A 13481-nucleotide genomic window follows, 5' to 3' on the forward strand; every position below is an offset into this window, starting at 1 on the left:
CACTCCTCCTTCTTATTTGTCATCCACGTATGGCGTCACCTAAATCCACCATCAGAACCCCTGCCTCTCTACTAGGTCAGTGATATGATTGGCCAGGAACAACATCACCATTAACCAAACTCATCCATGTATGAATGCCCCATTGGCTAATATGTATGTGTACATATATCATTGGTTATTTTATTTTCACTCTTTAGCGTTGTGGTCTCAGAACAAAGTTGTTTCCATACTACACGTTTTGATGCTTTAAGACTATCTCTCTTGTCATGCGTAAACATAGCATATACATATATACTAATCTGAAGCAGGCTTTGTGGATGGCTTACCTGTAGCACAAAATCAGCATCATTTTGCATCATTTCCTCTTCCTCATTCTGATGTTTCAGTGCAGAACAGGACCACACCGCCTTATTTCCAGGTGAAAACATCATGTACTATGAATCTAGTTTTACTCCTGTCCATTTGTTTTCTAAATCTTAACGTAATGCTGTGTGTTTTAACGCTCCCATGCTTGGATTTTAGAGTATACGAGGTGCAGTGAAGGCATCAGGACAGAGCTGGGGTGAAAGCGCAGCAGCGACAGACAGACGAAGCCTGTTTGTCCAAACTTTAGAGGTTCATATATGACATGGTTTAATATTGAGAGGTAGCTGCAGTCTTACTGCTGTGTGAGATACTGATAAATGTGCAGCTGCTTTCTGCAGACACACACAGACTTGGAAATGTTCATAGGTGCAAACAAGTTTGATTTAGTCGTGCAGCATTATCATTGGAGCCTCTCAGTTCTCGCTCCAGATTTCCAATTTCAAGACGAAAACAAGACAGCTAACATTCAAAGTGTTTTCAAAGTGTGTTCAACCTAACCAGATGGAAACTCCAAGTTCATGTGCGCATGCGCCACTCGGACGGGGAATTCTGTCGGCTTGTGTTATATCAGCGTGTGTTCGTCGCTTTTAAGACAATAACACCACTGGTACGTTAACGATGCACAGCTCCGACCCTCTACCTCTGAGTCCTTTTTTTAACAGCAGCTATAACAAAATGAAAGAACTATCGGCGTTCAATCAGGTGGGTCATCTTTAAATATTTCCTTATTATTCTGTTTACTCTCTGCAAAGTAGTGAGTTAGTCTCGCTATATAAGATGTTGTTATTTAATTCTTTTTTTAATCATTAATAATCGTAATGATTATTTTATATTTATGTCATCTAACCGGCTCCTCTAAGAGAGAGAGAGAGAGAGAGAGACTTTCAGCGTCACCTGTCTGTCTTCCAGCTGCATTAGAAATACATACACGCAGGCTGGACTTCAGTTTTCGTAGGGGGATTAAAAAAAAAAGTGAAAAAGCAATCAGGTCTTGACTTTTTTTTTCTAATGACAGAAGAAAAAGTTCCCAACCTCAGCGAAAGTGCGCGTGACCTAGAAAAAGGTGGTATTAAGCTGTTGATGGCGGTAAAAGCCCACTCACACCTTCTCTCTGCGGGGAGAGACGTTCACGTTGTGTGAGGTATCGAAGCTAAGAGGACTCCTATCCGCTTGTCTCCTTCAGGTGATGACGTTCAAAGCCCCCAGCATACAGAGGATGATCCAGGTGGTGCACAGGGTGGCGCAGAAGAGCTGCAGACAGGCCTGTCAGCTGTTCTGCTGCCCCGTAGGCACTATGCTGTGTGAAAAGGCATGCTGGACATGCTGCCCAGGTAAGATTCATTTCTGTGGGATTTGCTGAATGATGGCAACCTAAATACTGTCCTCATTGTTGTATGTGTTGCTGTTTTGTCATCGTCAGGAGTCTGTCTTTTTTATTTTACTTGATCTGCACTGATGGTTCCTTGTATTTATCATGAGTAGAAATATAACTTCACCTCTCTCTTTGTCTTTATAGCTCAGAATAATCAAACTCCAGAGGTTAAAACTTCACAAGGTAAGTTTGTGTTACATTCCCGTTCTTTGTTCTTTCCTCCAGTCTTTGTTTGATCCTCTGTTGGTCTTATTTTTCTTACATATTAAGTGAAATCTTGCACTTGACCACACATATAGCACATGTCTGTGATAAATAAACCTTTGAAATCTTGACACATTCAGGTGCCTTTTCCATCATTTTATGCAGAAGTTTGGAAGAAACTCATTTTCTATGTTTTACCATAAGGACAACTTGAATCAGTGTTAATGCGTTTTGTTAGCACATTTGCCTTAGCAACATCTCATACACTTTCTCTGCTGGGCCTTTTTCTATAGCAAGCTTTTTCCATATGTTGGGGAACTATAAGGAACTCAGTAACAGTGACGCGTTTCTGCTATTTCATCACTCTGGAACAACAACTTCCCGTTCTCATATTCTCTTCCCTTTTTCCCCTTTCTCTCCCTTGCCCACTCATAAACAGTGGCACTCCTTGGTCCGCCGTCGACCATTTTGATTGTGAACATCAGCAACTCCACCTTGGTCGACTGCGTCATTGGGAACGACACGTACCCATCTGTGGTGGCAGACAGTCAGCCTCTGATGCAGGAATCTGAGCTCCAAATACACAGTGGGTAACAGCCAAACCTGTTTGAAAGCACGTTTTTCTGGAATTTTAACCGCTTTGAGCTGCGGCTGATGTTCTCTTAATTGCATATTTTTTGCAGTAGTTGTAGTGGATGTATCACAGCACTCATGAGAGGTGAAAACATCTTGGTCTTTGTTTACGTGTCACAGATCAGGCAAGGTGCAGCTGCAGCCAAGGGCAGCAGAGGGAAGCACAGGCCTCTCCTCCTCCGTCAGCAGAGCCGCCGAGCGTCAACATCCACAGTTCCCACCTCAACTGTGTCATCATCGGAGACAACAACTACATGCACGCTGAGCAGACCCACTCAACTGAAACTGAAGAACTGCAAGTGTAATGCTTTGGCCGCACAGAGCTGATACTCCTTCTGCACACTGGAACAACTCTGTCGTCTTTGCAGGATGATTTCAGCTCAGTATTTGGGCAAACAGTCTCTGGACCACTTTTTTCACCTTTTGGATTTGTCGCAGTCTCTGTTCTGACTGAGAACTTTTGCGGGTTTGGCCACCACTGCCTAAAAACCCGACATCTGTCTCCTCCTCTCCTTTAACATTATTTTTTAGGGCTACATCTAACAACTATTTAATTATTTATTACTCTGTCGGTTGTTTTCTAGGTGACGGATTAATCTGTAAAATGTCTTAACAGTTAATAGTATTCAGACAACTTGTTTTGCTGATCAAATGTCCAAAAGTCAAAGGTATCTGGCTTAATATCATAGAGGACTGAAAAAACACCAAACGCTCACATTTAGGACGCTGGGAGACCAAAGGACCAGAGAGGTTTTGTCATTTTTTTCTGAAAGAATGACTTATAATGACTTATTAACGATTAATCACTTACTGCTGATTCATTTCGTGTGGATTGGCTAACGGGTGAATCGACTTACTGTTGCAGCTCTTCCGTTTTGACTTACATCACTGTTACCGCTTAATGAGATTTTTTGCACCGGTCTTAGTTTTGGTGTGACTCCAGACTGGTCTTAGCCATGAAATTTGGGAGTACAGTATGAGAGACCTAACTATTGCTCATCACAATTCTAGCAAGTGTTGTTGGAGTTCATGTGCGCACAAACAAACGTCAGCTCCCCAAGCCTCACCCTCACAGTAATTCTCTTCAGCTAAGGGGTTTCCTGTTTTGCAATGCTGGGGCTTCTGCTCCTCTGTCAGATGTGAGGACATGGAGTTGGGAGCATTTTCAACGGATTCATTTCCTCACGGATGTGACTTTGTAATGACTCATCTCTATGACCATCTCATAGTTCTGTAATTGATGTCCACTGGTCTGATATGCTGCCTAATACTTTGTTAGGAAAGATAAGTTCCTGTAGGAGTCATTATAGCAGCTCCTGAACTGTATATTGTGTGATTGCATGAACAAAGTGTTGAAATACTATGTGACTGAAATCCTTATCATGTCATGATAAAGGTGTAGACTAAATGTATGGCCTATGGTCATTAACAGTAGACTACTTAGTAGTGTTCATTGCCGGAAGTCATTTAGATTTCTTGCATTTTTATGTTTGGGTGTTGTTTGATCTTATTAAATGACAGTTTGACCTCTTCCTTCAGGGCAAGCTGTGCATGAAATATGGAATAAGAGGACTATTTACTACTTAATGCTGACATTAGTAAGTTTCCTCTACTATTTTGTCTGCTGATGTGTTTATATATTATATAATATTGCTGTATGCTCCATCTCACACAGCTGTCTTTTCTTAATCTTCTTAAATATTGTATAAGTTAAGTCTTTTATTTTGTTGAAATGACAAAAATATGTTGATTATTTTGAATAAAGAACAAAGAAGACACAGAGACTCTTGAGTTACTCTTATTGAGTTCTGTACATTATTTCAATGGCTCAAAGGGGTGTTGGAGAAAATTCATTTCTTCTTCTTCTTCTTCTTCTTTCCCTCCTTCTTCTTCTTCTGGCCTTTCTTACCTTCCTCTGCTTTTTTAAAACTACCGAGACCTCGGCGGACCATGCAGCCTCTCCACCAGGCCTGCAGCTGGGGGGTCAACAGCCACAGACCAGGGTCAGAGTTAGGCATCGGGATACTAAACTAACCAGACTGATTGATCTGATGTGAGTTCTGATTGGATGTTGTTACCTTGGTAGCAGCTCTGGCTTCTGCCTCCTGTTGGCGCAGTTTCTCCTGCTCCTCCCTGTCCTCCATCACCACCTCCTCCATCTCCCTGAACTGAACACATTCAGCATCATAATGCTCATCTAATAGTGACTTTGCATCCTGTTCAGTGTCGGCAGTTGTTCACTGAGCCATGTTCAGCAATAGTAGCTGCTCACCTTCCTCCTCATTTCCATCAGTCTGTCCAAATTCACTGTTCTTTTGCAGCGCACATTGTTCAGCTGCTGCTTCTTCTCCTGCAGCATCTGCTCTGTGCGCTGCTGCCACTGCTGCAGCAGCTGCTGCATCTCCTGAAACAACAACAGCAACACTAATTAACATCCCCTGTTCTGCCACTCTCCATTGCCTCTGCTGCATCTGCTTAAAACCTCAAGTGGTCAAGCTAAAATATGGTGTTCAGTTGCTCTTTAAACAACACCAGTAAACAATACCAGCAAGGAAACCACAAGTGGCTTTAGCTCTGTGGGACCAAGAATCTAGCTAGCTGAACTAGGATCAGCTAAACTGCATCTTGATGGGATTTAAAACAGAGCAGCATGCTTAGCTGAACCCAATTACTGATTATGAGCAAAGGTTCTGTTGAACCATTACTAACCTGGATGTGTGATGAAATATTGTTATAAGACCCCACTCTACTGATGAGTTTGCCACATATCCTCCCTGCAGGTACTGGATGTGCACTGGTGCATTAATTGAGAGATTATCATGAGGCCATTGCCATGAACTGACTTTTTCAGTTTGCTGGATTAAATGTAATTACTGATTAACATTAACATTAGTTTTATTCATATAATAGTGTTGACTTCATAAAATTGCACATGGTGAAAGATTTGAAATTTGAGAAAACATAGGTAATTTTCATTTTAAAAAGGTTTATTTTATTTTTGTGAAAACCTTAATCTTATATGTTCAATCCTATATCTTTATATATATATATTAAAAGATTTTTTTTTTTTTTTTTTTAACTTTATGCATTCACTTAAGACCAAAAGTCAGTCTTAGCAGTTTGATAAATACAGACTCTGGTGTGCCAACTTAAGTCTCAGATACAGTGCCCTCTTGTGGCATTAAGGGGTCATCTACAGGACACAGGGACTGGATTTGTACTAAAGCTGAACACAGTGATAGTAATGTTGCTGTACCAACCTCATATCGATTTTGCAGGAATTTCTCTGACTCCTCATGAACTCTCGTCTCCTCCCTCAGCTGTTTGTGCAGCAGCTGAAACAGAGGGAGATAACAGAAGACATGATTTGGACAACTATTTAAGCCTGGAGTCTCAGTGTGCATTTGTTACTGTGTAAGTCTGAGAAAAATATATCAACACTGGTTATGAGTACATTTCAGACCAGATGAGACAGGTACATGTCCATGTTTGGACAGGGAGGGAGCAGAGAGCAGGGCAGAGGTCATGTCTGCACTCTGATGGAGAACCGATTTGAAAACATCTGTTTCTGTGGGCTGGACTGGAACAGATGCAGCGTTGGACCCACCTCCAGCTGCTTCTCCAGCAGCTTCTCAGCCTGGCTGCTCTCCTTTTGTGCCTGCTGAAGCTGCAGCTCGATGATTTTCTCCACAATCTTCTTCTTGTTGGCAACCTTTGACGACTGCTCATTCAGCTGATGCTGCAGGTCTTTGATAAGCCCGTACATGTCCTGCAGGGGAAGAGCATTCAAATTTCAGAAGAAGTGCATTCACCCAACTTCAGACTTGCAGACAGCTTTGGTTTTTGGATCTGCTCCTTGCTTCTTACCTGCAGTTTCTCAGTTTTCTGTCGACACTCCTCTTGTCATCTCTGAAGAGTTTGTTTTCTCTGCTCCAGCTCTTTCTTTGCCTCTCTGGGTATAGAGACACTGACATTACTGATACAAAACAGACTTGCTCCCTTCTTTCTCTTTTTGTTCCTTCGTCCACCCTCCACCCCTTCTTCACCCATGCAACGCTCAGAAATCACACCACACTGAATCTGTAAAATTACCCTTTGTAGTCACATATTCTTATTACAGTTAATGTATATTATTAGTATTATTTCCAAATGATGCAGTGATGAACCTTCTCATGTTCTCAGCCTTCTTCTTCTGCTCCTCTTCCTCCACCACCTGCTGCAGACAACTGAAACTCTGCTTCTCCTCTAGCTCCAGATGTAGCTTGAAAACCTGCTGTGAGATGTACTGACTGCAGAGCGACAGCAGCAGACTTCATTAGAAAAAAGTGTTGATGCAACTTAATGTTCTTCTGTCTGTTTACTCACCAGTCTCTTCTCAGTTTGGTAAGCCTGGCCTTCTCCTAAACACACACACACACACACACACACACACACACACACACACACACACAGTTACAGTAACACACATTATTGTGGTCGATACATTTGTCCAGTAAGCTCATGAAATGGAAATATAACTCCCTTGAAACCAAAAAGCAGACAGATGTTCAGGACTGTTGACCATGATAAACACAGTGAAAGTCACCTGTGCTGCTGCAGTCCCTTGCTCCCTGCTGATCTTTACCGTCAGAGTATGTCCCAGTAAATCCAACTGGTCTGAACAGTCCTCCAGTACAGCTGCCAGTCTCAGACTCTGAATCCGGGATAGAGACATCCTGTGGAGAGTGTAGGACATGGCCGTTTTTTTTTTCTTTTTTCAATAACAATTGGTTTCACACAGACGTGCACGGTTGATGATAAACATGGATGGATAAACGAGTTTTTTTTTTCAAGTTGGTGTTAGCATGATGCTGTCCCATGTTCCAAAAGAGGCGATATTTTGCACCAGCATGCACTCATGGATAAGCAGGATAGCATCAAACTAAGAGAAGTTCCCTGCAGCACGGTGCTAATGTTAGCTAACTTCTGGTCCATGGGAAAAGACAATAAGTATAACATATAAAAAAACCTTTCACTTACTTCAGGTCTTTTGAAAGTACGGCTAGCTACTGTCTGCCGACAGTGACAGTGTACGTGTCACTATGGTAACGTGTTAGGGCACCGATTTTTTTCACGCAACTTTATTAATAGCGTGACAACAATGTCTGTATTTTGTGGCTGACACAACAGAAACTGATTTCTCTTCAAAGGGGAAAAGATGGAAAGTGTTGTTATTTTAATCTGGCAAGTCTTTCTTCAGTTTTTCCTGGTACTCCCAAAATGAGAAGAAAAATGTCTTAAAGGTTGAGTGCGTGCGTGTGTGTGTGTGTGTGTGTGTGTGTGTGTGTTAAACAATATTCCTGTGTGGTTGCCCATGAAAAATGATTTGACTTTGAATCTATTCTGTGGTTAATTAAACCTATTAAAACATTTAAGAGGCCCCAGACAAAACCTTATTGCTGTCAATATTACTGCAATGACAGCGTCCTTCACTGGAGATCAGTCACCTGTGGTAGAGATAGCTGCATACTTTACGGAAGCATACTTTCAAGTAGGTGTTCAAATGTTTCATGTATAAGACTTCTGTACATAATATACTATATATTCGTCAATGTTGTATCGTATTTAAAAGAATTCCAATTTCATTTTCGCGTTTATCATTTTAAGATAGTCCCCTATAGGCTTCCATCCATAGGAGTGTGCGTAAATGGAAATGCTAATTGCATTATTTCCTTTTCAATTTAATTTTTACTCACATAACATAGACGCGTGGTAAAATTAACGTTATTATGGAATTACATTCTCATTTTCACGTTTACGTTACCAGTAGAATATACAGTATCATTCTTCTGGGATTGTCGTAGCCAGTGACACTGGGTGGCAGTAAACACTCTTAGGTGGATTTACGAGTCACACAGCGTAGAAGAAGAAGAGCAAGATGGCGGAACGAGGTTACAGTTTCTCCCTCACCACATTTAGGTAAACTTTGCGAAAATTGTTATGAAATTTGAAACAAGCATCTAAACTTGTAGTCTGTAGAGGTTGTTTTTGAATAATAGATTGCTAAAATATATATAGATCAGTTTTGATAGCAAAAGGTGGTCTGGGTAGCCGTTGTAGTTGATGCACTGTCATTGCCGGGTATTAATGAATCGGCTAACGTTAGCTAACTGTTAGCATGTCGGGTAACATGTTTTTAAATGAAACGGATTTGAAAGGTCGTTGCTTCTGATAACGATTGTAAGTCGCCACATTGTTCTATTTGTTAGCATATTAATGAATAGTTCGAAGCAGGTCAGTTTATATGCTAATCTTCTGGAGACTAGCTTAGCTAAATTAGCGCAGATGAGTCAGTCGTTTTAGCGTTTTCTTTCGGTTTCGCCTCTGTTCGTAGTTGTACGCTAAATCTCATTGTCAAACCATTGTAGTTACTGTGTTTGCATATAGCTTAATTATTTTTCCTCCGCCTCACAGCATGGTAATGCAACATCATCTTTTTTTTTTTTTTTTTTTCCCCCCCCCTGTAGCCCCTCTGGTAAACTGGTTCAGATTGAATATGCCCTGGCAGCTGTAGCAGCCGGAGCACCCTCAGTTGGCATCAAAGGTGAGGAGTCCTGGAAATTATTGTTCGTTATTGCTAATAAAATAAGTGAAGTGCTTTAAAATAAAAAGCTTTTTTAAGTGGGATTATACAACACATTCATTTGATGTGTGATCATCAGATCAGTCATCAAAGGATGCAACAGGACTGTGTCTCAAGTCTTGTATTGTCTAAACTGCATTCATTGGTAAAAGATTAATTGACATGGAAACACATGGATTGGATATAAACAGTTTTTGATGTATTGGCAATCCTTCAGAGTAATTTCTCCCACCTTTTAATGTGGAAAACGTGCAGGGGGCAGTGTGACTTATGGGTCTTTAAATCTCAAAAATCAAAACAGAAAAAAGTTATGGTACATTTGATATAACATGTATGCGAGTCATACCATGTTATTGTTGTGACTCTCAGTCTGCAGTACTTTTTTGCAATTGTGAAGGATGTGCTGTTTGTCCAGATCAGTGGTGCATCAACCTAAGTGGTCACCAGCATCTTTAAAAGATATGCATGACATTACATATTTGAAGCTGGTCAGAAAAAAAAGGTCAGCAGTGAGGATTTGTGAAGGCACTAATTGTGATATTCTGTTTGTGGTTTTTTTTTTTTAAGCTTCCAATGGAGTTGTCCTGGCTACAGAGAAGAAACAAAAGTCAATTCTGTACGATGAGCAGAGTGTCCATAAAGTGGAGCCTATCACAAAACACATAGGCATGGTCTACAGCGGCATGGGCCCTGACTACAGGTGAGGAGGCTTTCTCTGATTGGAAGGAAAACAGAATGCAGGAACTATGTTTCTTTGCTAATTTAAGACAAGAAGTGTTTGTCTGTGTCATGTCCAACAGCTTCCAAATGCACCACAGAGGCAAGAATATGAAAATAGGGTGCGTGTAGATTGTTCCTTAGCAGCTTGAGCAACAATATTCGGAGTCTTATCCAGACTGTTTTAAACTGATATATTGAAGATTTGCATTTTTTAACCATTCAACATATGGATACATTTTACAGTTTAATAATTCTTAGATTGATATTCTGCATTCCAGACAATTATTGATATCTGGAGCTCTAACATCCAAGAATTTAGAAACGCCTCCTGAAAGGAGACATTTGCAATACAAGATATCAAATATCTTGGTAGACGCTAGTTTGTACTGAGGACAGTCTCAAGCATGTCTAATGGGCTTTTTCTCAGGGGATTAGTCTTCTTTTAGAGCTGGTGAGTTAAGCTTAAAGTTAATATGATGTGCACATACATACACATGCACATATGATAATGATGAGGTTGTGAGTAATGACCATGGCCATATCTTGTGTGCACAAGATTGGGGAAAAATAAAAAATAACTGTGTTTAACTGCCGAACCTCACACGCAGAGCTAAATTAATGAGTTGTGTCATTCTTGTAGGGTTTTAGTGCGACGAGCCCGGAAGTTGGCACAACAGTACTTCCTGGTTTACCAGGAACCAATCCCCACAGGCCAGCTTGTCCAGAGAGTGGCCTCTGTAATGCAAGAGTACACACAGTCTGGGTGAGTATACACAAAGATGCACCAATACACACACTGCTTATATACACATTATGCTATGGTAAGATGTACGCAGTCAAAATTTGTACAATTAATCTGTCATGTTCTTTTCCTCCAGTGGAGTACGTCCCTTTGGCGTTTCATTGCTGATAGCTGGATGGGATGAAGACCACCCCTACCTGTTCCAGTCAGACCCCTCTGTATGTTGTATTATTAACTTTAATATTTGTTGAAAAATGCTTTGTATTTAGTTGCACACCCTGTCTGCCTGAAATGTGCTCAACATTTATTCACGTTGCTCTCAGTCTGCAGTGATTCGAATGTAAAGACTCTGTCAGAAGTGGAACTTCTTGCTGGATTTTTATTCTTGTGTTTCTGACTGGCAGGGTGCATATTTTGCTTGGAAAGCCACAGCCATGGGAAAGAACTATGTTAATGGAAAAACATTCCTTGAAAAAAGGTAAGAAGAGCGGTATTTCTATAGTTTAAAATTCTTTAAATGCCAGTGCAGGTGGAATTGAAGCCCTAGTCTGATGTGTATATAGGTGGAAGAGTGCAGTGAATGTTTACTGTCCAGGTAAATGTGTATTCGGCACACGGGGGAGATTGGTATTTGCTTCACTACAATAATGGAAAAGTTATTGAGTTTTGCATGAGGGCCAGGATGGATTGCGTGGTTCCTCTTCCATCAGGTGACCTAAATGGCGTGAAACAGTTTGTTATGTCATACTAACACCTACATCTTTTATGGAAAATGGGAGACGTCTTTGACATAACATCAAAATTGTTATTTCTTCAATTTCTGTTGATAATTTTAAGTCATGTTTGAACTTTGTCAGGGTCCAGTGCTTTAGTGACATCTAGCGGTCAGGCTGCAGATTACAACCAAATGAATTTCCCCCACCTCACCTATGGTGGCTGCTTAACATGTGAAAGGCCCTCTCTAGAGCCAGTGGTTGGTTTGTCCAATCTGGGCTACTGTACTAACATGACAGTGCAAGATGGCAGACTTGGTGGAAGACCTCCTCCCTCTGTAGACATAATGAACTCATTCTCAAGAACTGAAAGCACAAACATGCTTATTTTCCAGTGATTTTACACTAATGGAAACATAATTCAGAATGTTATGTTCCATTGTTGCCAGCTGATCCTCCTAAATCCTACACACTGGACCTTTAAACTAAAGTTCTTACATGTTGCACCTTTTTAAGACGCTCACATACTGTTCACCATGAATGCACGTGTTCCATTGGTTGGGCTTTAACAACAATTACAGTTCCTCTACTTGATGCACACTACACAGATTTCTAGATGACCGCTTTGCTTTGATCTCCAGGTATAACAATGATCTGGAATTGGAAGATGCCATCCACACAGCCATCTTGACATTGAAGGTATGTTTGTTACAAAACACCTAAGAAATGAACTCTGTCGTCACTAATTCTATGGTCATTTACACTCCCCTACCTTTGTGTTTCAGGAGAGCTTTGAGGGTCAGATGACAGAGGAGAACATCGAGGTGGGGATCTGTAATGAGGCCGGCTTCAAAAGACTCACCCCAGCGGAGGTGAAAGACTACCTGGCAGCCATTGCGTGAACACACCCTCCCTGATGACGGGGCTTTCAGACCACATTTCATGACAACAGCATAACAGCACATTAGACATCAGTCTCATGACACATTTTTGTAAACCAGTTATTCAGATAGAGTTTGGTCACACTGTGTTCAGGCCAAACTGTTTCTGCCCTGAGAACATGAAAGGATGCCCACCATAACCTCATTATGTTCAAGATTATTAACATGAGGTGGCAGAATCAGACAGCCTCTTTGGGACTTATTTACTTAAAGTAAAAGCCCTCATGTGTGTTCAGCTGATGCGTCTGCCACAACTTAACTCTGTCAGTGGCTGTGAGCTGCTAAACTCATGTTATCACATAACTAATTGGCTTTCTTGTTAAACATACCCTGGTCCTGTGAAATGTGGCAGTTGCCTAATGTGCAAATGATAAGGAATGTGGACTCTGATGAGTGAAATCTCAAATCTTCCATTGAATCCTTCATTTTTCTAATTTCTTATTACTGTTGCAAAGGCAATGCTCTCGGTTTACAAATCAAGCACGGTTGTTTTATGCATTTATTCAAAAATTCTGTAGCTTGTAACCATTGTGACAAATGGCGTTTGGTTGCACGAAAAGCAAAGAATTAAAATGGTAACCAGGTGAGAGACCAGAAAGAGCTTCGGTGTCTGGGGGTGATTTATTCCAAACTCCTAACTGCACTTCATTAGTAGCCCTCAAACTCATGAGGATGGTGGATCAGCAAAAGGGAGCAAGAAGGGAGGATACAATAGAAAGTTTTGAGATTTTACAGTCAGGATCTAGTTGCCTGTACAGCAATTTTACACAGTATGCTCTTTTTTTTTCAGGCAAGAAACAGTTCTAAAGTTTGTATTTTCTCTTCTGGTATCTGTCACTTATTCAAATAAAATGAGATGAATGGACGTTGCCTTCGTGTTTTAAATTATTATGTTATTGTTTGGAAATGGCAGTTTTATTATTAAATGTTAAGCGTATGAATATGCCGTCAGTACATTGTTTGTGTACATAATGAGCGCGCGCTTGTACGCAGTATGGAGCGGAGCGCAACCGGAACACCTTTTAAATTCTATATATACGTATATATATCCCTCCGCCTGTCTTATGTTTAAACAAATATTATGACGTATCGTAATGGCAGTGGCAGTGACTAATAAAAAGTGCTGCGTCTTTGGAGTGATATAAATTAAGATACTTACATTGGGTGA

General features: G+C 40.8%; 3 protein-coding genes across 3 annotated transcripts; 2 read left to right on the forward strand and 1 right to left on the reverse strand.

Annotated features, from left to right (window-relative positions):
* Positions 1-818: 818 nt before the first annotated feature.
* LOC143324877 (uncharacterized) lies at positions 819-4162 on the forward strand. The gene is made up of 5 exons (XM_076737666.1): positions 819-1068; positions 1550-1697; positions 1883-1921; positions 2382-2528; positions 2696-4162. Exons 1-5 carry the CDS (start codon positions 985-987, stop codon positions 2878-2880), a joined length of 603 nt encoding a protein of 200 aa, XP_076593781.1. The 5' UTR covers positions 819-984; the 3' UTR covers positions 2881-4162.
* A 232-nt stretch (positions 4163-4394) lies between these two features.
* On the reverse strand, positions 4395-7649 carry LOC143325219 (dynein regulatory complex protein 9-like). The gene is given in 10 exon segments (XM_076738166.1): positions 4395-4551; positions 4654-4743; positions 4848-4979; positions 5836-5910; positions 6183-6344; positions 6443-6527; positions 6742-6864; positions 6941-6975; positions 7161-7290; positions 7595-7649. Coding segments are annotated over 9 exon segments (957 nt in total). The 5' UTR covers position 7290; positions 7595-7649; the 3' UTR covers positions 4395-4425.
* A 582-nt stretch (positions 7650-8231) lies between these two features.
* psma2a (proteasome 20S subunit alpha 2a) lies at positions 8232-13178 on the forward strand. Its single transcript, XM_076737893.1, has 8 exons — positions 8232-8533; positions 9082-9158; positions 9765-9897; positions 10558-10680; positions 10796-10877; positions 11064-11137; positions 12014-12071; positions 12158-13178. The coding sequence occupies exons 1-8, from the start codon at positions 8493-8495 to the stop codon at positions 12272-12274; spliced, it is 705 nt and encodes a 234-aa protein (XP_076594008.1). The 5' UTR covers positions 8232-8492; the 3' UTR covers positions 12275-13178.
* Positions 13179-13481: the final 303 nt, after the last annotated feature.

The sequence above is a fragment of the Chaetodon auriga genome, chromosome 8 (assembly GCF_051107435.1).
Source record: "Chaetodon auriga isolate fChaAug3 chromosome 8, fChaAug3.hap1, whole genome shotgun sequence".
In the NCBI taxonomy this organism is placed as follows: Eukaryota; Metazoa; Chordata; class Actinopteri; order Chaetodontiformes; family Chaetodontidae; genus Chaetodon; species Chaetodon auriga.